Source organism: Gaeumannomyces tritici, assembly GCF_000145635.1.
Source record: "Gaeumannomyces tritici R3-111a-1 unplaced genomic scaffold supercont2.5, whole genome shotgun sequence".
Taxonomy (NCBI): Eukaryota; Fungi; Ascomycota; class Sordariomycetes; order Magnaporthales; family Magnaporthaceae; genus Gaeumannomyces; species Gaeumannomyces tritici.
The window spans coordinates 3365944-3390635 of NW_008804549.1; the positions used below are offsets into that span (position 1 = coordinate 3365944).

Genomic DNA, 24692 nt, shown 5'->3' on the forward strand with positions numbered 1-24692 from the left:
TGCGGTGCGGCGCCGACGATTTCGATGCTGCCAGTTGAGCAAGCAAGTGTCTGCCATTGAACCATTGCGCAGCGTCGCACGACACGCCTCCTCGATCACGGTCGACCGAACATCTCGAAACTGGCACCTGCCCGTCGCCCGCCACGCCTGGTCTAGCTATGAGCTCGGCCGACGAACAGCACGCGATGCCGTCGCGGCAGCAGATTGCCGCCAAGAAGCGGAAGCGGGATAGGCAGGAGAACGGCGGCCAGAAAATCTCCAAGCGCCACCGGTCAAAGTCAAAGTCCGGTGCCACCGTTCCAGAGCAGAATGAACCTGCTGTCGAGCTCGCCGGGCCCCCGAGTCGCAGCCAGAGCAGGGCCATCACCGTGGTGCGCGCCGACGACGACGACGACGACGATGGAAATGCTGAGGAGACTGCGCTCGCCCATTCCTCAGAAGCGACGTGGAGGATTGCTGAGACCATGGGCGGCCGGGTCCATGCGGATGTAGACCCGATCTTCAGCAGTGACGAAAAGTATGTCATGGGCCTGACGAGATGCCAGAGCACCAGCCTGGGCTGGGCTAGGGCGGCAGACCCTTGAGTTCCGAGCAGCTGCTTACCTGCTCATCTACAGACACATCATTATCACCTACAAGTCCTCCATCCAAGTCTACTCCACTCAAGACTCGCTCCTGGTCCGCCGGATCCAGCTCCCACAGGACAATACCGAATCCACACAAACCCCGCACATCGCCGCGACGGTGGCATCCCTAATCGATACGACCGTTGTTTGGGTCGCCGACTCGAGACAAAATATATGGAAGGTCGACTGGACAACAGGTGTCTGTCAGACTCCTGTAGCTACTGGTGGCCAAATCTCCACCTTTGTAGCTGCGAAGGTGGGAGGCAAGGAGCTGTTGGTGACCTGTGAGCCAACTTCCAGGTCTGCATATGAGCTGGTGGCATACGCGGTTGGTTCGGATGTCAAGCCTTCCCCTCGGAGTCTTGGCCGTCTGTCTGGTGGGCTGCAGGTTCTCAGAACCGCTGTCGAGGGCAGTGTTGTGCTCGGTTGTGCCGAGAGCGGTATTGTCATTGCATCCCTAAAGGACGGCGGCAAGAAGCAGGGCGCATGGGCCATTGCCAATCTTGGCTGCGAACTCTACTCTTTCGAGGCACCGGATGTTGTCTGCGCTCTGGATGCCAGGGTGGCTGCCAGGCGTGCATCGGGCAAGAAGACAAAGCACAACTCGGGCGCAGTCGGCTTGCCGGTCCTTGATGTCGTAATAGGCTGCGCCCGCGGTGCCATATATGTTTACGGCAACATCTTGGCTGCTCTGGCCGGCGTCGGAAATGGCTCCAGGGAAAGGCTGCAGCCCCGAAAGTACCACTGGCATCCTCGAGCCGTGCACAGCGTAAAATGGTCTGTCGACGGTGAGCAAATTCCTACTCCCAGCAAGCTCTCCCTGCAGACTTGGTCATTATCTGTACTGAACTAACTCTGGCTTGACATCTCAGGCGAGTACTTCGTGTCTGGTGGCACCGAGAACACGCTGGTTTTGTGGCAGGTAGACACCGGCAAGACGGAGCTCCTGCCGCATCTTTCTGGTGTCATAGAAAGCATCGTGGTTTCACCGCAGGGGTCGTCGTATGCTCTCACTCTCGACGATAACTCGGCAATGATTCTGTCTACGTCAGAGATGAAGCCTACGGCTTATGTCTCAGGAGTCCAGTCTCTAGTTCTGGGCCAGAGCCGGTGGAAGGACACTGCGGTGAACCGAGTTTGGACTCCAGTCGACGAGATATCACGCCCCCTTACCGCCGCCGCGCACCCGGTCGCGACTTCGCGCCTATATCTCTGCGTCGGCAACGGCCAGATGGCCAGCGCGACCGGGGCGATCCCCTCAGCCTCCCTAATCCAGACCTTCGATATCTCTTCGTTCCAGAGCCTCGCCAAGCAGCCCCTGGCCCGCACCAACCCCACTGAGGCCAACATTACCCCCAAGGGATTTCCGGTCACGGAGCCCTGGGTATCTCACATCTCGTTCTCGCGTGGCGGTGACTGGCTTGCTTCCATCGACGAGTGGCAGCCCCCCGCACGGGACGTGGAGGGCCTTGTTGAGGATGCACACGCGGCTGAGCTCCTCTGTTCCGAGAGGAAGGAGGTGCACCTGAAGTTCTGGAAGGTCGGCGACCAGCAGCTAGATCTAGTGTCGAGGATAGACGAGGCCCACTCCACAGCAGTGCGGCCCGAGTCCATCCTAGATCTTGCGTCGAGCCCCAAGTCGACCCTCTTCGGCACCGTCGGGGCAGACGGCTGCGTGCGACTCTGGGCGCCTCACATCCAGAAGTCTAGCATGACCCCTGCCGCCTCGAAAGCGGCCCTGGCCGTAGGCAGCGACGCGAATGCTGCCCAAGTCGCAGAAGGCTGGTCATGTGTTCAGGCCATCCCTCTGGCGTCGAGCTCGAGGATCGAGATGGATGGAGAGTCTCTGGGCCCGGCCCCTGCATCTGCCCGGCCCACAGGGGCTCTGGCGTTTTCTAGCGATGGTTCCACGCTCTTTGTCGCGTATGGTTTGGCCGAAGATCTGGTGCTCTACATCATTGACGCGTCCTCGGGCGAGATTCGAACGCGACTCCACCAGCTCATAGACGGCGAGGTGCGCAGCTTGCGGGTTCTGGGCGCCTCCGTCATCATCCTGGCTGGCGAGAACCTGGTGGTCTACGACGTGGTCGAGGACAGGGTGCGATACGGCCTGTCCTTCGAGGCCCCCTCTTCGTCTCCTACAGCCCTACAGCTAGCACAGCTCGCCGTCGATGAGACCTCTCACACCTTTGCCATATCTGTCCCTGTGTTCACAGACGCAAACGCGGCACCGAAATCCGACGGCAGCGTCAAGTCTGAGTTGGCCGTGTTTTCGCCCAACTCTGACCAACCGCTGCTGATCCAATCCATGCATCACCTCGTCATCTCCCTCCTCCCCGTCCCTGGATCTTCCAGCTTCGTGGCTATCGACTCGGCTGCGCAGGTCTCAGCCATCATCCAAGGTACTACCACCAATCCACTGGCGCTGCCTCTGTCGGACTTGCGCCTGGACAAGACGTCCGCGGAAGGCGACGACGCAGACATGATGGCTCTTGACCAGAACGACGACGACGACGACGACGACCAGGCCAACGGCTTGCTACTCGGCGTCGGAGGCGATGCGATGGACGAGGACGCAGAGGATGAGGATCTGGACTCTTACGGCGCCATCATCGCGCCGGAGAAGCTGTCGTACATCTTTGACGCGGCGCCGGCGTTTGCGCTGCCGCCGATCGAGGACCTCTTCTACCAGGTCGCGGGGCTCATATCTGGCAAGCCGCTGGCCAGCCCGGCTGCTTGACGGCCTGGTTTAACTGTATGATGTTGATCGCGGATGCTGTGGCTGGATGGGCATTGTGTCGGGATATCGTCGGGAATGCTATACCGAGGCAGCCAAGCCTCGTGTCGGGTGACCGGCGTCGCAGGATTAGCTTCCGATCGCGGCGGCAACATGAGTGGCGTTGCCTTGGGAGCATCAAAGGGAGGGGGGTGTTTGTCAAAGTGTGGGGCAACGAGCAAAAAAATACTGCATTGCATTGGGCGTCGGAACGATTGCGCAATGTCTGAAAAAACGGGGTGTTTTGGGGTCTTGCTATGACGAATCTGTTCTGGCCTGATGTTTTTGTGCCGTCTCGCACTTGCTTGTCTTTTTCCTTGTTTTTGTTCAAGATACCTCGGATAGTCGGTTCATAAGCCTTTGGAACCCCCCTTTGAGCACAAGAAAGACTGCATCGGTATCACGTCCGCCTCTCGGGAGTGTCATGGCTGTGGTTCTCGCATATTAGGAGCCCGTCCGTTGCTGTATGTCACCGTTATACCGTGAATAAGCAGCCCCATCTTCCGTTTACCTCGGCAAAAAAAAAAAAAAAAAAAAAAAAAGAATCACAAAGAGTAATTCGCCGCGGCGTTCCCGAGCTATCAAAGAGATACAAAGGGGGACACCAACGATCGGACAATTACAATGTCATTTACATCGATCCCGGTCCTGGACCTGAGCCAGGCAGACAGCGCCGAGACCAAGCCAGCGTTCCTGTCGGAACTCCGCGCCGCGCTGATGGAGGTGGGGTTCCTGTACCTCGAGAACGTCGGGATCCCGGACGAGCTGTTCGCCGAGGTGATCAAGGAGGGCAAGGCCTTTTTCGACATTCCCATGGAGGAAAAGTATGGACGCACTTGAAACATCTCCTCGTTAGAGGGGGGTTTGCCTACCTATCTATCTATAGTTCCCACCTCACCTCACCTGACCTAACCTAACCATAAAACACACCACAGACTCAAGATCGAGATGAAGAACGCGCCCTCGTTCCTGGGCTACTCGCGGCTCTCGGCCGAGATCACGGCCGGGGCGGTCGACCACCGGGAGCAGATCGACATGTCGACCGAGCACGCGGTGCCGACGGCGGGCCAGCCGGCCTACTACAACCTGCTGGCGCCCAACCAGTGGCCGTCGCCGAAGCTGCTGCCGCGCTTCCGGCCGGCCTTTGCCGAATACATGGCGCGCATGGGCGCCGTGTCGATGCGCTTCACGTCGCTCGTCGCCGAGGCCATCGGCCTGCCCGCGGCCGCCTTCGACCGCTACTTTGAGCGCGCCGCGGCGGACCAGCAGCACAAGCTCAAGGTCGTCAAGTACCCGGACGCAGGCGAGCTCGGCGGCGACGGCGACGGCGACGGCTCGCCCCGCCAGGGGGTCGGCCCGCACAAGGACAGCATGTACACGAGCTACCTGCTGCAGGCTTCGCCGCACCGGGGCCTGCAGGTGCAGAACCTGCGCGGCGAGTGGGTCGACTGCCCGCCCATGCCTGGGACGCTGGTCGTGGCTATCGGGCAGGGGCTCGAGGCGCTGACGGGCGGCGTGTGCGCGTCCACGACGCACCGGGTGCTGTCGCCGCCCGCCGGCCAGGGCCCCCGCTACTCCATCCCCTTCTTCCAGGGCGTCCGGCTCGACACCGAGTTCGAGGAGCTCGAGACGGTCGGGGTCGGCAAGGTCCCCGACGAAGTGCGCGCCCAGCGGGCCCGCGTGCTGGCCGAGAACGGCGCCGGCCGCCTCGACGACGCTGAGTTCACGTTCCGGACCGGCGGCGCCGCGCGCACACTGGGCGAGGCGACTCTGAGGAACCGCGTCAAGAGCCACCCTGACGTCGGAGAGAGGTGGTACCCCGAGATCCTGGCGAGCATTCGGGAGGAGCAGCGGTTGAGCAAGAATCACGGAGCTTCTACCAGCACAGCGCCTGGAGCAGAAGCTCTCAGAACCGCCAGCGGGAACGCGGGTCAGACTGTTGAGGCGCATTGAGCCCAGGCCCGCCCGCTTCCACGATCGGGAGGGGGTCTCGTTCACCACCCTCAGCGCATTCCCTAGTTGCGGCAAGATGCCGTTCAGGCACTGAGCACTAGACTGGACGTGATAGGACAGCACATCGTAAGGCCAAGTGGGACAAGAGCACTTGTTGTATCGTAGCACCAGTTGTATTTTTCCCTTATCCTCGGATCTACAAGTCAGCCTCGCGCAGCCTGTCCCTGTGTGTTCCATGGGCGTTGACTAACATGGACCTGGTTCCACGTCAACGTCCGTCGCGGCTTTTGGCGGGCGGGCGGGCGTTCCGGCCAGTTCGGCCGAGCCTGCCTCGATTCGACGGGGGACCAAACAAAGGTGAAGAATATCAGTTAAACTCCGGATCTGGGAAGAGCCAGATGCGCTCTCAAAATGCTCCAGATGACTGCCCCTGTCGCCGCCTCTAATCGCTCCAGGATGCATGAATGGCATAAATCGTTGTCGTCGAGACTTCGTGGCGCTGCTTGCTTATTTGCCGTAGGTCGGGAAACACTCGGCCACAGTCTTGCTGTGCTTGTTGTCCGAGTGAAGGAGGAGCCTATGGAAGGTTCCGTTTGTCAGCATATGCGTGAAGGGCACAAGGACCGGCTTGGTTACTGGCAGGTACGTACTGAGGTTCCCGAGTGGTGGTCAAGAAGGTGGCCTTGCAAACCTCGCACTGGATGTTCTTTGCCTGCTCATTCTGTTCACAACGAAGCCATGTTGTCAGCGAGGTGTTTTGGCTAGCGTCGACGGCACGAGGTGCTTTACATACGACTTTGAGCTGGGACTTTTGAACGCCCTTCTGGTCCTTGGCGTTGCGGTCGCGCTTCTGCTGTGCTCGGTTTCCCTGCGAGCAGAACCGAAGTTAGTGAGACGGGCATCGGAGTTGGCGTCGGACAAAGGGCGGTCGGCGTACGTTTCCCATCTTGAGCGATGATAGTCAAGCGTGCTAGTTCGGTTGAAGTGACTGGTGGCTAGGTCTGCGATTTCGTGCGCGGAAAGGTGCTTCGTTCGTTCAGTCTGTGAGTGGGCGTGAGATCAAATGGCGGGGAGAGTTCGCCTAGCGCAAACTCGGGCCTGACGATCTGTCACCAATATTTTATTTGCAGGAGGCAGCCCACCTGGCCTGAGGCGGCCCGGGCTGAGTGCAGGGGTCGTCGAGACCCGAGTCTTTGCTTTTTTTGTCTAGTGGGGCCACGCCTGACACGCGGGCGCGATAAAAACCCACCCAGCAACAGGGGGGGTTAAAACTGGAGATCACAGGGGTGGCGAAAGGGGGGTCACGTGCTGGCATAAAGTCACTGCCACTGTTGAAGTTGGAGAGAAATCGAGAAAAGCTTTTGTAGGATGAGAAATTCTCGAAGTCTCGTGACATCCCCGCAAGTTACCAAAACCCCTGCGATCTCTAGTTTCAAACCCCCTGTTCCCCCTTGTTACTGGGTGGAGCTGGCTGTGAGGCAGTGCGTGACTGGCGCCACAGCTGCCTGCCGCCCGCGAGATGCAACACAGAGCTGGAGCGCGATTCCCATGTGATGACCAATAGACATAGCCCAAAGCCCAACGCCCAACCAAGCAAGACGCACAACCACGAGACAGCAAGCGTCCGTTGTTTGATGGCCTAGCGGCCCGTTCCCATGGAGAATGGATGGCTGCCGTTTCCCCAAATCCAGCCTACTACAGTACCTGTGCTGCAGAGCCAGGCACCCGAGTGCGTCCAGGCAGCGAGGGAGAGCTCGCCGCCCAACGGAGAGTAAGCTCATGGGCTCGCTAGGGGCTCGTCATAGCAACGTAAATCGCCAACCCGGACAGAACGCAGGCACTGACCCTGCCAAATGTCGTCACTTAGCATATCCGATGGGGATTTGAAGAAATAGAACCTCACCGACATGCCTTGGGTCTGCCAACATGCTGCGCATATGCGACTACATACGGCCGTGGGGGTCCGGCCCACAGCCCAGGCACCAATCTCACCATCCATCGCTGCTTCCGTGATTCATTCTTGGGCGTGTCTGTCCCTTCTTCTACCCAGTATCACGTCCCAAGCCGCCGCCCTCCATCACCATTGCCTCCATCAAACAAGGTCACGGGTCGCCGCAATTCAAACTTTGACTTGGTTTCTAAACTAACCTCCCGCTTGCCCAAAGCGGAGCGCTTTTGCATGCTCTCGTGGTCCAAGGCTGTCATAACCCTGTGACCAATCTGGATGACAACATAACGGCCGGACCAATCCCTCCGCCTATGAGCAGTACTCCAACCACCAAAACCCGAAGCCCGAAGCTCGTAACTTAGCACCGGCAGCATTGCCTCCACAACCAGTCCGCAGATACATGCCTGGTCCATACCTGCGATTGCTCACTTCTGCTTGCTTCAACGCCCGCCGCCGACAGATACAAGCTCGCTGTACGCTCTTCCACACCCTGTCTTCTCCCCGACAGTCTCGCCAGAAACCGCGAGCCAGCATGGCCAGCCCGGTCCAGGCGCTTCCTACGCCTGACAGCATCACATCCCAGGAGTTCCAAGAAGCGCTTGGCAGGTACCCTGCACTGATACAGGCCATATCCGATACCAAGGGTGGTATGTACCTCTTCCACTCCCAAGTCACAAGTGCGGGCTGGCAGGTGCCCGAGGGTCGCTAACTAACCTAACCCGCTTTCCGTTTACGTACCTGCAGCCAAACATGGACAAAAAACCCTGGCTGAGCTGGATGATTTCCGCTACGTGGCCGCCCCCAAGCTATTTGCTCCCGGCAAGACATGGAAGCAGATGGAGCTTGACGACATCAAGGTCCTCGTTGACTGGAAGCTGTGAGCAGCTGACCTCTTCTGAGATCATTTGTCACGTGGAGAGACATCTAACCACCTTTCTCAACAGCCGTCACGGGAAATTCAGACCAACTTTGATGAAGCTGGTTTCCCAAAACGACCCGTCGACGGCAGAGAAGATGGTCAAGGAGGCATTGGAAGCCTACGCCAAGAACAAGGACGCCACCCAGGCGGTAGAGGCCCTGTCCAAGCTCAGGGGCATAGGCCCGGCCACGGCCTCGCTCCTGCTCGCCGTCCACGATCCCGACAAGGTCGTCTTCTTCGCCGACGAGGCCTACTGGTGGCTCTGCTGCGGCGGCCGCAAGAGCTCCATCAAGTACAACATCAGGGAGTACCAGAGCCTCGAGCGCGCTATGAGGCTCCTCGCGGCCCGGCTGGGGGTCAGGGCCGTCGAGGTTGAGCGCGTCGCCTTTGTGCTGATGAAGCACGAGGAGGTCGCCCCGTTCGCCGCCGCCGCCGCCGCCGCCGCAGCGGCGGGCGCCGGGGACGTCATCGGCGCCCTGCCCGAGCTGGTCCGAAAGAGGATCGCTGCCGGCCGGCCGGCCGCGGTGCGGAGGATGTCGAGCGACGAGAGGAAACGTAAGCAGCAGAGCCCTCGTCTGGATGACGCCGGCGACGCCGGCGCCGACGCCGCGCCCGCCACCCTGTCAGCCCTGGCCGAGGAGCCTGCGGGCTTGCGACGGTCAAAGCGGGGGAAGCGCGCCTGAGGGGCCTCCGTTGCACACCAGTCTCACAATTTGCCTGCGCCGGTCTCCCTGGTACAGCAGAGCCGAAAGGGCTCGCTTGGACCCACATACCTGGGCTGACTGCTGCGAGGCGGCCTCGACATGAGCGTCGCGAGACCAGCCCGGTCGCATTGGGGGGACTAACAAATGTCATGTCGGCAATGGCTTTCCCTCATCATCTACCACGCCCTCTCACGCCCCGCCCGTCGATATATATTAATGCCCGATCAAGCTGCTTTCCCACCTTCCCCGCTTATTGTACTTTTAATCCCCCTCCCTTTGGACCACTCCCGGATAGTGCTTTCCTCGACCTGAAGTTTGATGTTCTCTTGGACCATTCCACGTACACCCGTCTTGCCCCCTCTCTGATATCTCCCTCCGAGCCTGTGGATATGCGATACGGATACGGACTGTCAACCGAGGGATGTAGTTACTGAAGGCCTTTCCGGCCTGATACCTTGGCAGAAGCGACAGCGACAATCGCCTACTTAGATACAGATGTGCAGTAGAAAGGCGATTTTACTCAATGATCGCTGGCGATGAACGTGATTATTACCAAGATACTAGTACTAAGTATCAGGACAGACTGAGCCAAGAGGGGAAAACGGCAGCCTTGAGCCTCAATAAATCACTTGTGCTCGAGGGAACTCGTTATCGAATCGTTTGGCACTAGCAACAATATGAGCCACGATGAAAACTACCAAACACCAATACACAGCCTTGAGGGAATAAGGAAACCAGCATCATAATGACAAACGGGAATAGTCCTAATCAACAAGTCCCCCATCGTCGTAGACCTAAACAGCATTTTGTGCATATGGAGAAGCCCCTCTGATGTCATATCTCCAGCCCCGGTGGCCAGGATCGTAACTGCGGTGCCCTTATCATTGCGGAGTGAATCGTGACAATCATGCGTCCGACACACGCAGAAACAACGTCCTTCCCACTGCTTCCATCCGGGGTTTAAGATTCCAGCCGCTCAGGCGGAAAGTCGACGCTCAAACCCCCGTCCCCCTTCTGCCACATGCGGCAAACGGATCAAGTATCTGTCGGGTGGCCAGCAGGAACGGCTCATGGCAAGGACAATTGACGTGGAAGAGCAGCGACAGTGATATGACCGATGATCCCATGTCCTCTACCTCTGCTTCTTGTTGGAGCCGTCTTCGACGGTAAACTTCTCGCCGAGAGAGTCGTACTCGCGGTGCAGGCCCTTAGCCTGCTCCTTGAGAGCCGTGATGTTGGCATCCTTGCGCTTGATCTCCTCCTTCAGACGCGCGATCTCACCCGGGTTTCCAGCCTCGGCAAGCTTGGCAGAGTCCTTGCCAGCCTTCTTATTGTTGTCGGTACCCTCGTATTGCTTAACCTTCTCCTCCAGACGGAGGACTTCAAGGATCATGGAGTAGGTCCGGTTAAGGATGAGCGACAGAAAGAGGGTAAAGCCGCAAAGGTACATGTTGCGCTGCGAGTAGAACTTGCGCGCCTGCACCTCGAGGCGCTCGTGGCCCATGATGGTGGCACTGCAGGAGGGAAAATGTTAGCTGGATGTTTAGGTGTTGAAGATGCGGCACTATTTGGGTTGACGCACGTGTTCTTGCTGTTATCCGTGGCGGCCGCTAATTCGAGTTGGACTCGATAGACGCGGTTGACGCTGTCAATGAATAGGATTAATATGAATATGAATGTGATTTTCATTGCATATTGGACCTTGGCCACCAGCGGATTCTCCGAGATGAAGCTGTTTGTGAGGTCACAACGTCAGTAAGGCGATGTCTATCCTATATGGGAGAAGTGGTTGTAGAAACACGTACTTGAACATCTTGCGGCGGATGGTGAATGGAACTGGGAGGATAAGCATCATGAAGACAGCCATCTCTGTCATGAGCAGAACGAAGACCTAAAAACAAAAGTCCATTGATGTCAGTCGAAGTTTTCTATTGTATACCAGAGAGAATGCAGCTGTTGGGATTTGAAGCTTTTTATTTTTATTTTGGCACACCGCGATTTTGCAGAGCACCGATGTCTATCGAGCAGCGCGGGGCCAAACGAGGAGGAAAGATTACCACGGACCAGGGTGTAGTAGAGAGTCATTTTGGCGGCTGTTTGGTGCCAGAGGCCGTATCAATAAATAGAGTTGGCGATAGGTCTGGCCGGCGGGGGTCCTTGGTGTTGCTTGTCGTCGTTTCTGGGTGTGAATGTAGGTCGTCGGCACGTTTCGAGGATGCGAAGGAGGGGAACAAGAAACCGCAGGAACGAGTTTTCAGGCTAAGGGTCTTGATCGTGACTTGCTACAATCAAGAAGTGAGAGCAACGAGCAGGCGTGGTTTTGTAGTTGGAAGAAGCCTGCGGTTCGGGAGAGGCGCATGTGTCCTTGAAGAAGGTCTGCTGTGCTTCGGGCAGGTCGGACAGGTTGGTGGAATGGAAGGCTGGCAGAGCTGAGCTGGCCACGAACGTCACAGCTCCCAATGCCTGAAAAGGGTGGATCAACAACGTCATCAATTTGTGGCTTGGGTGAAGTGGGGTGATCCAGTGTCGGTCCCTCTCCTGTGTGTTTGCATGTGGCTGATGGGACTGTGGCACGTGCAAACCATCACGACGCCGTGGCTAAGCTGAGTTTGGCCTTGCCTCTTGAAACGCGACTGCAGGCAGCATGGGCGTCTGCACTTGGGACTGAGTAACAACCAATTCGTTATACATCAAGACCTTAAAATTACATCTAATCATCAAACAGGTTTTCCGGATCTCTGCGACGCCAACGCCAAGCCAGCATCGAAGTGAGGAGCAACAATGTGGCTCTAATAGCTTCAACAATGCGCCCTTATCCAGGTCCCCGTTTTGGGTGTGTACTTTCACGGTGTCCTTGTGCTATCACGATCCCTTCAGAATACCAAATAGGCGACCCAGGTTGCAGTCATGACAGCATTAGCACGTGTCGCGTGTACGTAGGTACACCTTGCCCTCCAGACAGGCATGTTCAGCCCTCAGCCTCCATATCATACGAGTTGGACTTGTGCTTGGGTTGGAACTTGAAGTCCTCATGAGCCGGGCCAAGGAACATCTCACTGTGATGGGGGTTTTTTTTGTCATGGTTAGCGGAAGGCACGCGCAGGGCCCGCAGTAGCGAATCGAAATGCTAGACAGACATACCTGATCTTGATCCAGTCCTTGTAGTTGTCGCTGATCATGAGCGTCTCCAGGTCATCCCGGCCACGATAGGCCGGCGGCCGGTCGTTGATCTGCGGCGGCAAGTGCTCCAGTAGGCCGATGGGCACATAGCGATGAGCGAAGCTGAGATACTCGAGCAGGAACCGCCTCGTCGTGCCGATGCCCATCTCGTCGGCCCCCCACGCCTCCATTCCGTACCGGCAGAAGCGCTCCACGTATCTGAGCCGCTCGCTGGAGCTCTTGTCCAGGTACTGGCCCTTCTCGATCTCCTCAAAGATCCACGGCTTGATGAGGGCACCGCGGGCCACCATGACCGTGTCTACTCCCGCCTCGTCCACGGCCTTGAAGTAGTCGATATGCGAGAAGCAGTCGCCATTGCCCAGGAAATACATGCGGTCCGACCCGCCTGCCATGGTGTTCGGGTCCGGGGCGCTCGCCGTGTCGGCCAGGGCGTCGCCCGCCTCACGGTAGGACTGCACCAGTGCCGCGCACTCGGCAATGTAGCTCCAGTCTGCCGGCTTCTTGTACCGCTGCTGGCGAGTGCGTCCGTGGAGAGTGATTGCTGCGCAGCCCGGTGCGCCCATCTCGGCGCGAAAGTCGGGCGCGCCGAACGCGAGACGCTCGATGTTCTTCTTGGCCGTCGCGAAGCCCTCCTTGACGCCAATCCTGAGCTTGGCCGTGATGGGAACCTCACCCGAGACTGTGTTCATGGCGCGCACTATGCGCTCGATCTTGTTGGGCTGCTCGAGCAGCCCCGAGCCGGCTCCAGACTTGTACACGAGGTCGATGGGACAGCCGCAGTTGAGATCGATCAGGCGCAGATGGGGGAGGAAGGTCGAGAGACACTCGGCTGCTTTGGCAGCCACTGTGTGCGAGCTTGCCGATATCTGGGCGCCAAACTTGAGGTCTCTCGAGTTGTCGTAAACCTTGACGACGGGGTCCTCTGGCCTCGGGGTGAAACGAGGCGGCTTCGTCTCGGACTCGTGGGCTTTCATGAGTGCCCACTCTCCCTGCTTCCCCTGGACAAGAGGCATCGCCATGGCCATCTCCGAGTATGTACCCTGAGCTCCCAACTCGACACAGAGGCGGCGGAACGGAAGGTTGCCCTGCGTTGTCAGCGGGGCGAGGACTGGCGTCTCGCGACCGAAGTAGACTCTGCGCTTTTCAGATGGCCTAAGGGGGGGCTCGGTGTACTGTGCCCTGAGTTCACTGAGTTCCGAGTCCTTCTTCCTCTCCTCTGTCCGGGCGTTGTGAAGATCTTTGATAAGCTTGCTGTGCTTATCCAACCACGCGACGTACTCGATCGACTTTTTGAGATCGAGCTTGTTGCGTGACATTTTATGCTTGTGCTCGGCAGCCACCACGTTGACAACACCAAACGACTCGGTGTCGTTCTGTTGCTCGCGAGACGCATCACGCACAAGGACAAGCTCTTTCTTCCCGTCCTCCCGCTCAACTTCATTCATGTGACTCTTGACGAAGCGGCACTTCCAGCCGGCGTTACACCAGCCGTGTGCCTCGAAGATGGGACATTTGCCTCCAAAGGTGTCGAGATCGGCTCTACGGCCCTCAGCGAGATACCTGCGGAGGTCGTGTGAGAGATTGCAGCGGTCACCAAAGTTACATGGCTTGGGCGAGAACTCGTCCGATGTCATGCGGCTCTGGCAGAGGCGGAAGTTGTCGTTGGAGCGACCAAAGTCGCGGGCCTGGTTTTGGCCCTTTTTGCCTTTCCTGCCGACCTTGACTGGAGCGTCGGTGGGTGTCCTGCCCTCAGCGGCATCATCATCCGGCACATTGCGGTGGTCACTCGGGACCACGTCAATCAGGTATCTGGAACGTTGGGTTAGCAGTTGCGCTCTCGCAAAGCTAGAATCTCAGTATGCTGGGTCGTTGCCACTCACTCGGCCTTGATGGGAGCCAGGCCCTTGACCCTCTCAGACGGCTCGGTGGCGGCATCAACAGGGACATCTCCGCTGGCAGCGGGCGCTTGGGGGTCTTGTCCATTTGCGCCATCAACACTGACCTTGGCCCTCTTAGCATCCGGTGAGTCGCCATTAGACACATGTCGTCGTTTCTGATCAGCGGCTAGGCCTAGTGCTGCTGTGGCGTCTACCCCATCTGGATCCATTATGCTGGTTACTCAGGCGAGGCGATTTATTTGTGTGCAGCTTTCTTGGGCGCTCATGAGCCTGATACCTTTTTTTTTTTCTTTTTTTGGTTCAGGTCGTAAGCCAGTATTGAGGCTGCAAGTGCCCGGTGGTGAAGTTGGTGTCAATGTCGTTTTGATGCTGGAAAATTTCGACTCGTAGGCTGCGTCGGCGCGGAAAACAGCCAGCTAGCCCCACTCTTTCGAGTTATCAGCGGGCATCCCAACTCTAGAGCCTCCATCCCACAAGGTCTCTTCGGCAGTATTTCGACTATGAATCTAACTTGGGATACGCATTTCAATTTGACACCAGTATTCCCAGGCGCGGCTATATAAGATTATAGCAACATCCATTGGCTGAATAGCCAGAGCTCATGTCCACTGACAAGCCTGTTGCTGTCTGTCGGATCTACAGTTAGATCTTATGAGAGCGAAGTTCGGTGTGAGGCTAGAGTAAGAAACACGTTCATGATTTCCATCCAATCTCTCAATCCCCCTGCATGTATGCGTCTGACGTTATCCAACTGTCAATCTCATCGTGTGCTCCCATCCTTTCTCCTATTCTTAGGTCTAGTATGCTTTCAGCGGTTGCTGTGAATGGTTGTGGCACATTAGTTACGTGCGCAAGTTCTCGGCTGCATAGTCAATTTCAAGAATCGGTTCGAAGCGATAATCTGCGCAGAGGCTGGCCTATACATGATACAGGACGGCAGTCTGCTCTACCTATTGCTGCAATTATCAAGATCACGATTCCACTGTGAGTAAGACACTGTCTGGCTGTCCGCAGTGCGTTTATGGACGATATATTTTATTGGTAATTCATCGAGCTACAGCCGTGGCTGGAGCCTTGTCTCGACCGTATCGGCCTGTCCGCCCGCCAACGCCACTTGTCTGTCAGGCGCCGCACACATGGGATTTGACTTTTGTCTCTATCGTGGGGGCAACGGAATCGGCCGAGGGCCATGTTAGGCTGATCAGTGCTGGGCCGAGCCGATCAGCAGCCACGGTCAAAAAGAGAGGAAGCCAGTGGCGCCTGGTTCGACTAATTTTCAGGCGGGCAGTTCGAGGGCGGACTACAAGACGCACGGTTGGTGGCGTCTCAATGTTTGCCGGCGTGGCAAGGAGCCGCTAGGCCCGGATAGCGTAGCGAGTAGCTGGGACCGCGCCGACTGGCTCGATGCCCGTCTGGGACCCTCGCACCACGGCAATCGGCAATTGGGAGGGCAAAAGAGCAGGGCATTGGGGACGGTGTGCGGTGTGGCAACTGGCAGACAAGCTTCCGTGGCACCGTGGGTGCGTGGTCCGTCCCAGGGGCTGGCTGCCATGGCGGCGACCTGATGAGATCGGTCGCCATCTCCAGCCAATGCGAGGCCGCCCAGGCTGGGCCGTCGGGAGGGCTGCCACACCGTTTCTGGCTACAAGTCGGGGTCGTCCAGTTGGAGACGCAGCTGGGCGCCTTCCGGATTCAAGGGGCTTCAAGCAGCACGGGGCCATGCAAGGGCCCGCTTGGATGTGTGTGCCTGCGGGGCGTCGAGCCTGACACGGCACAGCGGACACAGCAGACAGACACGGCCCAGAGCATTCATTCATGGAGGGAGAGACTTGAGGCACGGTAGTCCAGATCCGTGCACTTGGCGCAATCAAACCACCACAAACCACCGCCATCACTGCCGTGCTTGCTCCATAATCTCAGAACACGAGCTGGCCCATGGCAGCAGCAGCAGCCATCTAACATCCATCCATTACCGTCTGCACCTCGACCACCCATCCGCCACCGCCACCAGCCATCACCATCAACCAACCAACCGCCAACCAGCCACCAGCCTGTCCTCCCCCAACTCCCGCCGCCGTTCCAAGCGACGGCAGACAGCAGCGTACACCCCCCCTCGTTCGCCTGCACTCGCCTGCACTCGCCGTGCTTCTCTCTTCCGCTTCCGTCTTGGCCCCTCCAGCCCCTGTGGTTTCGAAACGGCTGCGAGCGCCCTTCCCAGAGCCCGCGTCAGGCCCAGCGCACACCCCTCTTGCATTGCCGTCCATCTCCGTCTGGCAACCCGAGCCGGCTGACAAGTGGTCTCTGGTCCGGGGTCTTCGCTGCTGCCTTTTCGGCAGGGAGAAATGCCCGGACAGCCACAATGGCTGATCAAGCCAGCAGGCATGGCCAATCCGCCCCAGCCCAGTCCGTCCGCTCTCCGCCCAACGTACACAAAGTTGTCAGGTCACAGCAGATAACCACTGTCGTCTCTCCCGTCGACCCTAATCGACGCTACGGAACGACCCTTTACGAAGACGACGACGACGACGACGAAGAAGACGAAGACGAAGAGGACGACGAGGAGGAGGAAGAAGAGGGAGAAGAAGAGGCGGTCGAGGACGACGGCGACGAGGTCGATGCCATGGACACCGCACCCCCCATTCCCCGCTCCCATACCCCTGGCCACCTCGCAACGAAGAACCACGACAGGCGGCGGAAGCCATCTGAACTGTCACTCCGCCAGCGCTCACAGTCCCAGCCCGCATCCAACCAGTCCATCTCCCCGTCACATCCCTCGAGCGTGCCGCCCTCGTCGGCATCGACGGGCAAAACGACGCTGCTGCCCGTCACCACCCCCTCGACCGCAACCGCCACCCCGACCTCGTCCCGTTCCCTCCTGCATCCGCACAGATCCAACGGCGGGCTCAACGGCAGTAGTGACCACTCACCCGCCACCTCGGCGCCCTCCCGCGACCGCCACGATGCCCCGGCCCTTGAAAAGGAGCACATAGTCTCGGCCGCGAGCCGGAGGACACCAGGTCTGCGGTCCACCTCGGCTATCGCCTCCAAGCCCGGCGGCCCGGGATCGGTCACGACCTCGACGGCCGGGCCCTCAGGGACGGCGCCCTCTACGTCCTCTGGCATGGCGTCGGCCGCCTCCAGCGTCCGCAGGGACGGCACCACCCGCGGGAGCTCCAGTGGTCGCAGCCGCCACCACCAAGCCGCGCCCACGGCGACCCGCACCGACTTCCCGCCCCTAATAGACCCTAGCACGGCCCCGGACGTGCCGCCGGCGCCCGCTTCAGGAATGTACTGGAGTCGCGCACCAATCAGCGGAACCGGGCACACGGCACTGCGGGCGCACACGACAACGCTCGTGGGCTCCAACGTCTTCGTGTTTGGCGGCTGCGACTCGCGCGCATGCTTCAACCAGCTGTACGTTCTGGACGCTGACTCGTTCCACTGGAGCATCCCACACGTGGTCGGCGACATACCTGTGCCGCTACGCGCCATGACGTGCACCGCGGTCGGCAAGAAGCTCGTGATATTCGGCGGCGGCGACGGCCCGGCCTACTACAATGACGTGCACGTGCTCGACACGGTCAACTTCCGTTGGAGCAAGCCGCGCATCGTCGGCGACCGCGTGCCGAGCAAGCGGCGCGCCCACACGGCCTGCCTGTACAAGAATGGCATCTACGTTTTCGGCGGCGGCGACGGCGTCCGGGCGCTCAACGACATCTGGCGGCTCGACGTGAGCGACATGAACAAGATGTCGTGGAGGCTGGTGAGCGGGCCGTCGACGGAGACGTCGCCGGCCAGCGGGACGGGGGGCAAGTCGCCGAGCAGCAGCAGGGACCTGCGGCCCAAGGCGCGCGGCTACCACACGGCCAACATGGTGGGCGGTAAGCTCATCATCTTTGGCGGGTCCGACGGCGGCGAGTGCTTCAACGACGTGTGGGTCTACGACGTCGAGAACTCTCAGTGGCGCTCCGGCCCCATCCCCGTCACGCACCGGCGCCTGTCCCACACGGCCACCATCGTGGGCAGCTACCTGTTCGTCGTCGGCGGGCACGACGGCAACGAGTACTCCAACGACGTCCTGTTGCTCAACCTCGTCACCATGACGTGGGACCGCCGCCGCGTCTACGGCCTGCCGCCTAGCGGCAGGGGGTACCACGGCACCGTGCTCCACGACAGCCGCCTCCTCGTCATAGGGGGCTTCGACGGCAGCGAGGTGTTTGGCGAGGTCTGGGTGCTGGAGCTCGCCGTCCACGCCTACTTTTCACAAATCAGCCACTTTAGCATAGAAGTGTAGCGCTGGTGCCGGCGATATGGGAAGAGAGGGTGGGGGGGCGGGCCAGGGCAGGTGACGACAAGAGCCATGGTCCTGCCCACACAACCATGATCAGAGCAAGCCATGTATACCTGCCGCATGTCGGCGAGGAAACACGCAGGAACGATCAAAGATATGCCTAGGGAGGGCGGAGAGGTAGATTGGAAAGGGTGGTTTGCCAGGGTCGTATCACTTTCATTTCGGTAGTTGGATAGGTTGACGGCGTGGGAGGCAGACTTTTGGAAAATCATAGAAGTGCGGCAGGCGCAGAACAGGATATGTTATTTTTCTCAACACATGCCATCATTTCCGTCTTCTTTTCCTTGAAGCCGAGGATCTCGTTGACTGTGCCAAGTGAACAGAGGTTCCGGCCTTGACAGGTATTTAGCAGTGTTCTTCACCGTCAGGGAAAGTAGCGCACTTTGATCCGACAATACTAATATGGTCAGCTCACGCCTCAGCGCGACGTATTTGGAACAGATGATTACGTTTAAAGCCAGTGATGTGTATAGATTCCACTTCAAAGTAATGATAACCGCCCACTTGTGTATCAAAGAGTTTATAAATACTGTATAAGCCATACAACGAAATGCTGCCGATCCGTCTACAACCCATAAACAGCCCGTCCCAAACGCCAGCAATGCTTGCTTAATATATACATACCACATTCCGAGTTTGGTGCCTGTGGTTTTATCCTGCCAGGCCATGTCGTCTTTGGACGCCCTGCTCTCTATATTCTTTTTGCTTCGGCAGTCAAGGCATTCCAAAAGTGTCAGAAAAGAGTATTGCGGCTTGGAGAGAGGAGATCTCCCGCCTCAAAGGAGTTTCACTTTGTAGAGGTCTCTGTAACCCGGGACTTGGCCACTTCCTAGGCAGCGCTCTTCTTCTGGGAGTTCTTCTGGGCCTCTAGCCTGCGCTCCTCGGCAGCAACCATGTCTGTGATGTTGAGATGTGTGTCAGCTACAGTCGCGCATTGCAGCAAGAAGACGGAACCGGGTTCTCTCTCCGGGTATGGAAAAGACTCACCCATCCACAGATCCTGGCCCTCGTACTCCTCCCTGTGGATCTTCTTCTCGATCAGGTGCTTGTGCTCCGGGTCGTTGGGGTCGACAACCAGGACCGTCTCCCAGCGGCCCTTGCCCGACTTCGCGTCGGCCGTCTCGAAGGCGGCCGTGGCGATGAGGACGGCCAGCGTCAGGCCCTGGGCGTAGACGCGGGCCTGGACCAGCCGCTGGGCCGACGTCAGGTAGCGGTTGCGGTTGACGATGGCGAGCGCCACGCCCATGGCGGCGAGCCACGAGGCGAAGACGATGGTGTAGCGGTTCTCGCGCCCCCACTCCATGGCGCGCTTGGTCCTGCCCTCGCGCGCGCGTATGTCCTCGAGCGTGCGCGTGGCCTCATCCTTGTAAAAGTTCATGGGGTCCTTGGCCTTGGCGAAGGCGATGGACTCGCGCTCCGCCATGGTGATGGCGGCGAAGGTGCCGGCCGAGGTCACGAGGAAGGAGCGGAAGGGGAGCGTCAGCACGCGGAAGCCGGCGTAGCGCCTCGACGCCGCCATGACGCCCGCCAGCCCGACCGCCAGCCCGGCCGCGCCGCCGATCAGGCCGCCCTTGACCGTGGCCTTGTAGTGGGCGTCCTCCTCCTCCTTGCTGATGATCTTCATGATTGCTGTTTTGGGACCCTTTGTGCGCCCGAGACTAGGTGAAGTAGGGGGTGAGGGGGTCGTCGCGCGCGGGTTTACGACAGGGGCGAGGTGGGTTGTGTGTTGCGATTGTGCTATTGCAGGCCTGGGATAGGTCCAGCTAAGTGTTGCCTTGGCGGTTATGACTGTGTCCTTTGCGTTGTGTTGAGATTTGTGGTGCTTCGCAAGGCTGATGAGCTGATGATGTCAGTGATGGAGAAAGAGATGGAAGGTGCCGCGGCTAGATGAGCTGCCAATGGCGTGATGATGATGACTGGGAGGAACAAAAACCCACCCAGCACGAGCGAGGAAGTCGAGTCTAATATATTCTAACTTGCCTTTGAGGCTCCAGGGCAGTGGCCAACGCCGGTCGTGGTTTGCGCAACTCGAAATGCAGACAAGTCTCTGTCTAGGTGACGCCAACTCGCGACTTCTCGGGAATACTCGTAACTAGACGTCAGGCCATGATTGCACGATTTTTCGGGATCTGACCTGGGCCGCAGAGCCCCGCACGTGCGCCGTTTTCTCAGCTCCAGACACCGATTTAAATCCGGCGACTGCCGCCTCCCCTACGAAGCACCCTGTGGCTGAGAAGCCCCAGCCAACCACAACCCATACGTTCGCTCTGAGTAATAGGTAATAGGGAGTAAACCTCGGCCGGCCTCCCCGGGTCGAAAGCAACGGCGACCGCCACCGAGCCCGGTCCGAGTGTGGCTTACTATATGCCGATGGAGACATCACTCGTCCCCCTGGGCCGATAGCACGTCCTGCGAACCTAGGTGCCTGCCCAGATGGCAGGTCTCTATTCTGCGTAGGCGATAATGCGGGATGCGGGGACAGGAGGCCACTTCGGCATTGCATCTCCAGCAGGGGCGTCACTCACAGACCCAGCCAGCCGATCTCGACATGCACCACACCTCTCACGATCCGATCGGCCGCCAGGACTGCCTATGAGTCGGGGGCAGAAAGTCTGCTTTATCAAACAAGGCCCGCATCGTGCAGCTACAGAGGTGTCAGCCGGCGGCCCGAGAGCTTGTTATTTCGATATACTCTGTCAGCCGGAAAAGCCTTCTGTCTATTCCTTGCCACAATGGGAAGGGGCTTGTTGGAGTTGGATATGCAGGAACCAAACAAAAAAAAGTAAAATATACCTTTTTTTGCTCCCTCTTCCATCCCCCCAGGGTCCAGGCCCTTCTGTCCCTCGTCCACAGTCGCCGATGCAAAGCACACGCAGGTGGGGGATGCCTTGCTGCTTGCGTGCCGATGCCACCTCAAAAACCCGCCCCCTTCCCACACAGTTGAGACTGCACAGTAGCATCATCTACCACCACCAACCACCTCGGCAGGCAAGCGCCCTCGCCATCATGTACGTGCATGGCCCTGGCTGGGTCGTCCACCCTCCGATGGCACGCTGAAAACCGGAACCAGCCGCCTCGGAGATGCGCCCAACCCTCTTTTTCCCTCGCCTTGCGTGGGCTTATTATGTCATTGCTGAAACCCTGGCCCATCAAACCCCGAGCAGGCTTGGGCTTGCGCCCTGTCGGCCATGCAAGGGTTTTGGCGGTGGACTCCCCCTGGCGCTTGGGGAGCAGGGGGGCGGTTTGCTCACGTCCCACACACGAGCCATTTGTGTTAGGCGAAATCACATCGGACCGGGACATTACCGTCCGCCAAGCCCGGGCACATCGATTTCCCCTCCAAGGAAAACGGAGCGTTTACGTACGCCCGAGCACGCACCCCAAGGAGCCGGGAACCATGTATATACGTGTTCCGTTCCTTGGAGGTCCTGGGCCCGAATTGCTTCCCGATTCTGGCAGGTCTGTCTCAGCAGGCCATGACTAGCAGTAGCAGCAGCAACAGCAGCAGGCGTGTCTACGGGGAGAGTACAGGCCCGACCGGCGCCCAGGAGCCCATGACATCGGGGGTTTATTTGTCCCGGAGCAGGCAGCGAGTAATGAAGGTTGCCAAGGCTGCATGCCCCGTATAGCTTAATCTGCACATCTGGATAACTCTGCTTCGTGGATGCAGTGACAAACCGGGCGCCAGGTGAGCCGCCCTGAGGACAGAGCCTCGGTGTGTCGCATGGAGCAGCAGCATCCATGCCAGAGCAGGAGTTCTCCTGGGAGTGAGCGCGAGTGAGCGGAATTGGGGCTCGGAGAGGAAACGGACAAAATGGGGGGGTTGGCTCTCACATGTCCAACCCCACAGTGAAATACCTGTCGTGTCCGTATAATCCAGACACGCTATGGATACCTGTCGACCGACAGCCTTGCTGGCACCCGGTGAGGGATCGGCATGATGCCGATGCTCGTGACCGGCTCTTGAGCCAGCCCTCATCAAGGCTACCCGACGGGTCTAGCTGGTGCGCGCCGGCAAGCGTCGAGACGGTCAGCCCGGATACGAGTTTGACAGCGCGGCAGGTCGCCAGCTCCCAGATGCCTGCACTGCCGGCGTTATAGAACAGATATCCCTGGGCATAATCCTCACCGCCTGTGCCCTACCCTACTCTCGTGCAGGGAACACCGTGTCTGTGACATACACCGTACCTAGCTCGAGGCGCCCCCAAATATCCGGATTCGCGCTGGGTGGGTGAGCGGGCGCCAAGGCTCTCATTTCACACTTATTCTAGAACAATTCTGGAAACTGTTGGCTGCCACGCTGCGCTCAGGGTCCAGGGGTCCAATGCTGCTTCGGTGGGGGCGTGTGAGCGTGTGAGTGAGTTTGTTTGTGTGTGTGTGAGCACTTTTTTTTCAATTCCAAACGACAATCTCGATTGGTCAGGTTGCTTTGATTTGACTGCCGTCCGGGATCGGACAGCAAGCTCAGCTCTCCAACAACCAGTCACATGGTAGGCAGGGACGTCAGCGTCCGTCCAGACTCGTCAAAAGTGGGCGTGCGCGGTGGAACGATGGGACGCGGCCAGAAACGGGCTTCTGGGGCGGGCGCTGTCCACATCGGACGGGAAGCACGGCTGGCTGGTGGTCGACTCGGAGATTAAAGGGCCTTTTTTTTTCATCAAGGCAAAACCACCTAGCCGCGTCTAGCTCTCAACGACTGGCACGCGCAAACAAGACCCGGATCTACTGTGTACAGAACATAGCGCCCCTCGGGAGATTTGCAGTGCCTTCATGCTAACTCCGATCACCACCCCTTGACTCGGGTGATGTCTCCCGTTCTGCTGCAAACACGTCGGCCAGCAGACCGAAACTGGAAAGGTCCCCGTTTTGGAGGGGCTCTGCTATCCGCCCTATGGGCGACCCAAGTGCCATGTTGTCGGAACGAGGTGGGCTTCTTTTTTATTATTCTTTTTCTGTTGATGAACCTTTGTTATTTTTGCTCCTCAATTGTGTGCCCGTGACAAGCTTGGTGGAGTTCGCCTCCTCCTTTCCCCCATCGCTCGAGCACGACAGCGCTCAAGGATTCAGAGCGTGGCATGACGAGAGTTGCCCTGTATCGCTCCACAGCCTTTGCGCCCCAGCCAAAGGTGAGCCTTGGCGTTTGATAACTCCCATTTTAGAAATATGGATCGTGATCACATGGCGGTGAAGTCGATCAGGCTGTGGGCTTTGTGCTTATTTGTTTATCCTTCCCTGCCCGACTGCTTGCCTTATGAGGCTGTCGTGGACCCCGGCCGGCCGGGGACGAAGCGTCATGTGTTGTATCGACAGGCGGTTGAGATGGAACACAGGAGCAGTTCGAGTTGCTGAGCAGAAAGAGGGAGGTAGGTGCCCAATGTACAAGCGGGTATGTGAAGAATGGTAGGAAACTAAGCCGCCAATCACCACCGTCGACTTGCATCCAGGCGAAATCAAACAAGACGCACACCTGGAGAAAAAAAGGGAACTCGAATCCACAGTGTCGTTTGCGAGCCCGCAGCCAAGTCCCAGCCCACCTCGTTGACGCACTTGTCGACCTCCTGCGAATATCCCGCAGGCACAACCATAACCGCAACCGCAACCGCATATACACGAGAGTGAGAGCCCGCTCGCTTTGGTGGGCTGGCCCGGCTCGCCAATGCGGTGGAGAGAGAGAAGAGAGGGCTGGTCACATCACTCTTCCCGAAATGGACGTTCCCACAGAGCCCACCGAGCCCACAGAGCCCACAGAGCCGTGGAGCCTCGTCGGCTTTCCCATCCGATTTGCATGGGGGCACCCCTGCCCGCGCAGACCTCTCGGGACCAATCGTCAGGACCGTTGAGAAACCGCCCCGTCACCTCCGTCCGGCCCTCCCCCCTGCAAGCTCGGCATACAGGAAAGAGGAAAGAGGAAAGAGGAAAGACAACAAAAACAGTGAGAGAGAGTGAGAGAGCTGCTCTGTGGCCTCTGTGACCTAGCTCGTAGAGAACAGCGAGCCACCACCCGCCCACCTCGCCGGCCCACACAATCTTCTGGACCCTCTAATCAAAGGTGCATGCCGTACTGTGCAGATGGATACCTAACCTACAGAAACGGGCATGTCTTTCTGCATGCACACCTGGCCGCAGGGAGATGATGCAGAGAGAGAGAGAGAACGCGCACGCCCGAGTCATTTAGCCGGGTCACCTCTTCAAGAAACGCTGCCAGGGCGGTTAAAACCCGAGAGACGACGGGTGCTGTCGAATTTGGCGGATCCTGCAGGACAGGGAGGAAGGGAGGGTCGTTTGGATGTGAGGGTGACATCGACATGTGCGTTGCTGCGTTGGATTCTCCAAGTGG

General features: G+C 58.7%; 9 protein-coding genes across 9 annotated transcripts; 5 read left to right on the forward strand and 4 right to left on the reverse strand.

The window, feature by feature from the left end:
• Positions 1 to 185: 185 nt before the first annotated feature.
• On the forward strand, positions 186 to 3366 carry GGTG_10090 (WD repeat-containing protein; the record flags this gene model as incomplete). Its single annotated transcript, XM_009227953.1, has 3 exons — positions 186 to 517; positions 618 to 1414; positions 1499 to 3366. The coding sequence occupies 3 exons, from the start codon at positions 186 to 188 to the stop codon at positions 3364 to 3366; spliced, it is 2997 nt and encodes a 998-aa protein (XP_009226217.1).
• A 660-nt stretch (positions 3367 to 4026) lies between these two features.
• GGTG_10091 (naringenin 3-dioxygenase) lies at positions 4027 to 5355 on the forward strand (the record flags this gene model as incomplete). Its single annotated transcript, XM_009227954.1, has 2 exons — positions 4027 to 4226; positions 4338 to 5355. 2 exons carry the CDS (start codon positions 4027 to 4029, stop codon positions 5353 to 5355), a joined length of 1218 nt encoding a protein of 405 aa, XP_009226218.1.
• A 507-nt stretch (positions 5356 to 5862) lies between these two features.
• GGTG_10092 (hypothetical protein) lies at positions 5863 to 6301 on the reverse strand (the record flags this gene model as incomplete). Its single annotated transcript, XM_009227955.1, has 4 exons — positions 5863 to 5932; positions 6006 to 6076; positions 6149 to 6223; positions 6293 to 6301. 4 exons carry the CDS (start codon positions 6299 to 6301, stop codon positions 5863 to 5865), a joined length of 225 nt encoding a protein of 74 aa, XP_009226219.1.
• Positions 6302 to 7415: 1114 nt separating this feature from the next.
• Positions 7416 to 10487, forward strand: GGTG_10093 (hypothetical protein). The gene is made up of 3 exons (XM_009227956.1): positions 7416 to 7950; positions 8048 to 8180; positions 8248 to 10487. The coding sequence occupies exons 1-3, from the start codon at positions 7704 to 7706 to the stop codon at positions 8903 to 8905; spliced, it is 1038 nt and encodes a 345-aa protein (XP_009226220.1). The 5' UTR covers positions 7416 to 7703; the 3' UTR covers positions 8906 to 10487.
• On the reverse strand, positions 9493 to 11418 carry GGTG_10094 (hypothetical protein). The gene is made up of 4 exons (XM_009227957.1): positions 10991 to 11418; positions 10732 to 10817; positions 10509 to 10658; positions 9493 to 10440 (listed from the first exon to the last, which is right to left on the reverse strand). The coding sequence occupies exons 1-4, from the start codon at positions 11009 to 11011 to the stop codon at positions 10059 to 10061; spliced, it is 639 nt and encodes a 212-aa protein (XP_009226221.1). The 5' UTR covers positions 11012 to 11418; the 3' UTR covers positions 9493 to 10058.
• A 65-nt stretch (positions 11419 to 11483) lies between these two features.
• GGTG_10095 (tRNA-dihydrouridine synthase 3) lies at positions 11484 to 14412 on the reverse strand. The gene is made up of 3 exons (XM_009227958.1): positions 13987 to 14412; positions 12068 to 13915; positions 11484 to 11982 (listed from the first exon to the last, which is right to left on the reverse strand). The coding sequence occupies exons 1-3, from the start codon at positions 14211 to 14213 to the stop codon at positions 11895 to 11897; spliced, it is 2163 nt and encodes a 720-aa protein (XP_009226222.1). The 5' UTR covers positions 14214 to 14412; the 3' UTR covers positions 11484 to 11894.
• A 243-nt stretch (positions 14413 to 14655) lies between these two features.
• GGTG_10096 (hypothetical protein) lies at positions 14656 to 15847 on the forward strand (the record flags this gene model as incomplete). Its single annotated transcript, XM_009227959.1, has 3 exons — positions 14656 to 14684; positions 15293 to 15524; positions 15791 to 15847. 3 exons carry the CDS (start codon positions 14656 to 14658, stop codon positions 15845 to 15847), a joined length of 318 nt encoding a protein of 105 aa, XP_009226223.1.
• Positions 15848 to 16363: 516 nt separating this feature from the next.
• GGTG_10097 (hypothetical protein) lies at positions 16364 to 18298 on the forward strand (the record flags this gene model as incomplete). Its single annotated transcript, XM_009227960.1, has 1 exon — positions 16364 to 18298. One exon carries the CDS (start codon positions 16364 to 16366, stop codon positions 18296 to 18298), a length of 1935 nt encoding a protein of 644 aa, XP_009226224.1.
• A 482-nt stretch (positions 18299 to 18780) lies between these two features.
• GGTG_10098 (hypothetical protein) lies at positions 18781 to 20525 on the reverse strand. The gene is made up of 2 exons (XM_009227961.1): positions 19343 to 20525; positions 18781 to 19252 (listed from the first exon to the last, which is right to left on the reverse strand). Exons 1-2 carry the CDS (start codon positions 19977 to 19979, stop codon positions 19185 to 19187), a joined length of 705 nt encoding a protein of 234 aa, XP_009226225.1. The 5' UTR covers positions 19980 to 20525; the 3' UTR covers positions 18781 to 19184.
• Positions 20526 to 24692: the final 4167 nt, after the last annotated feature.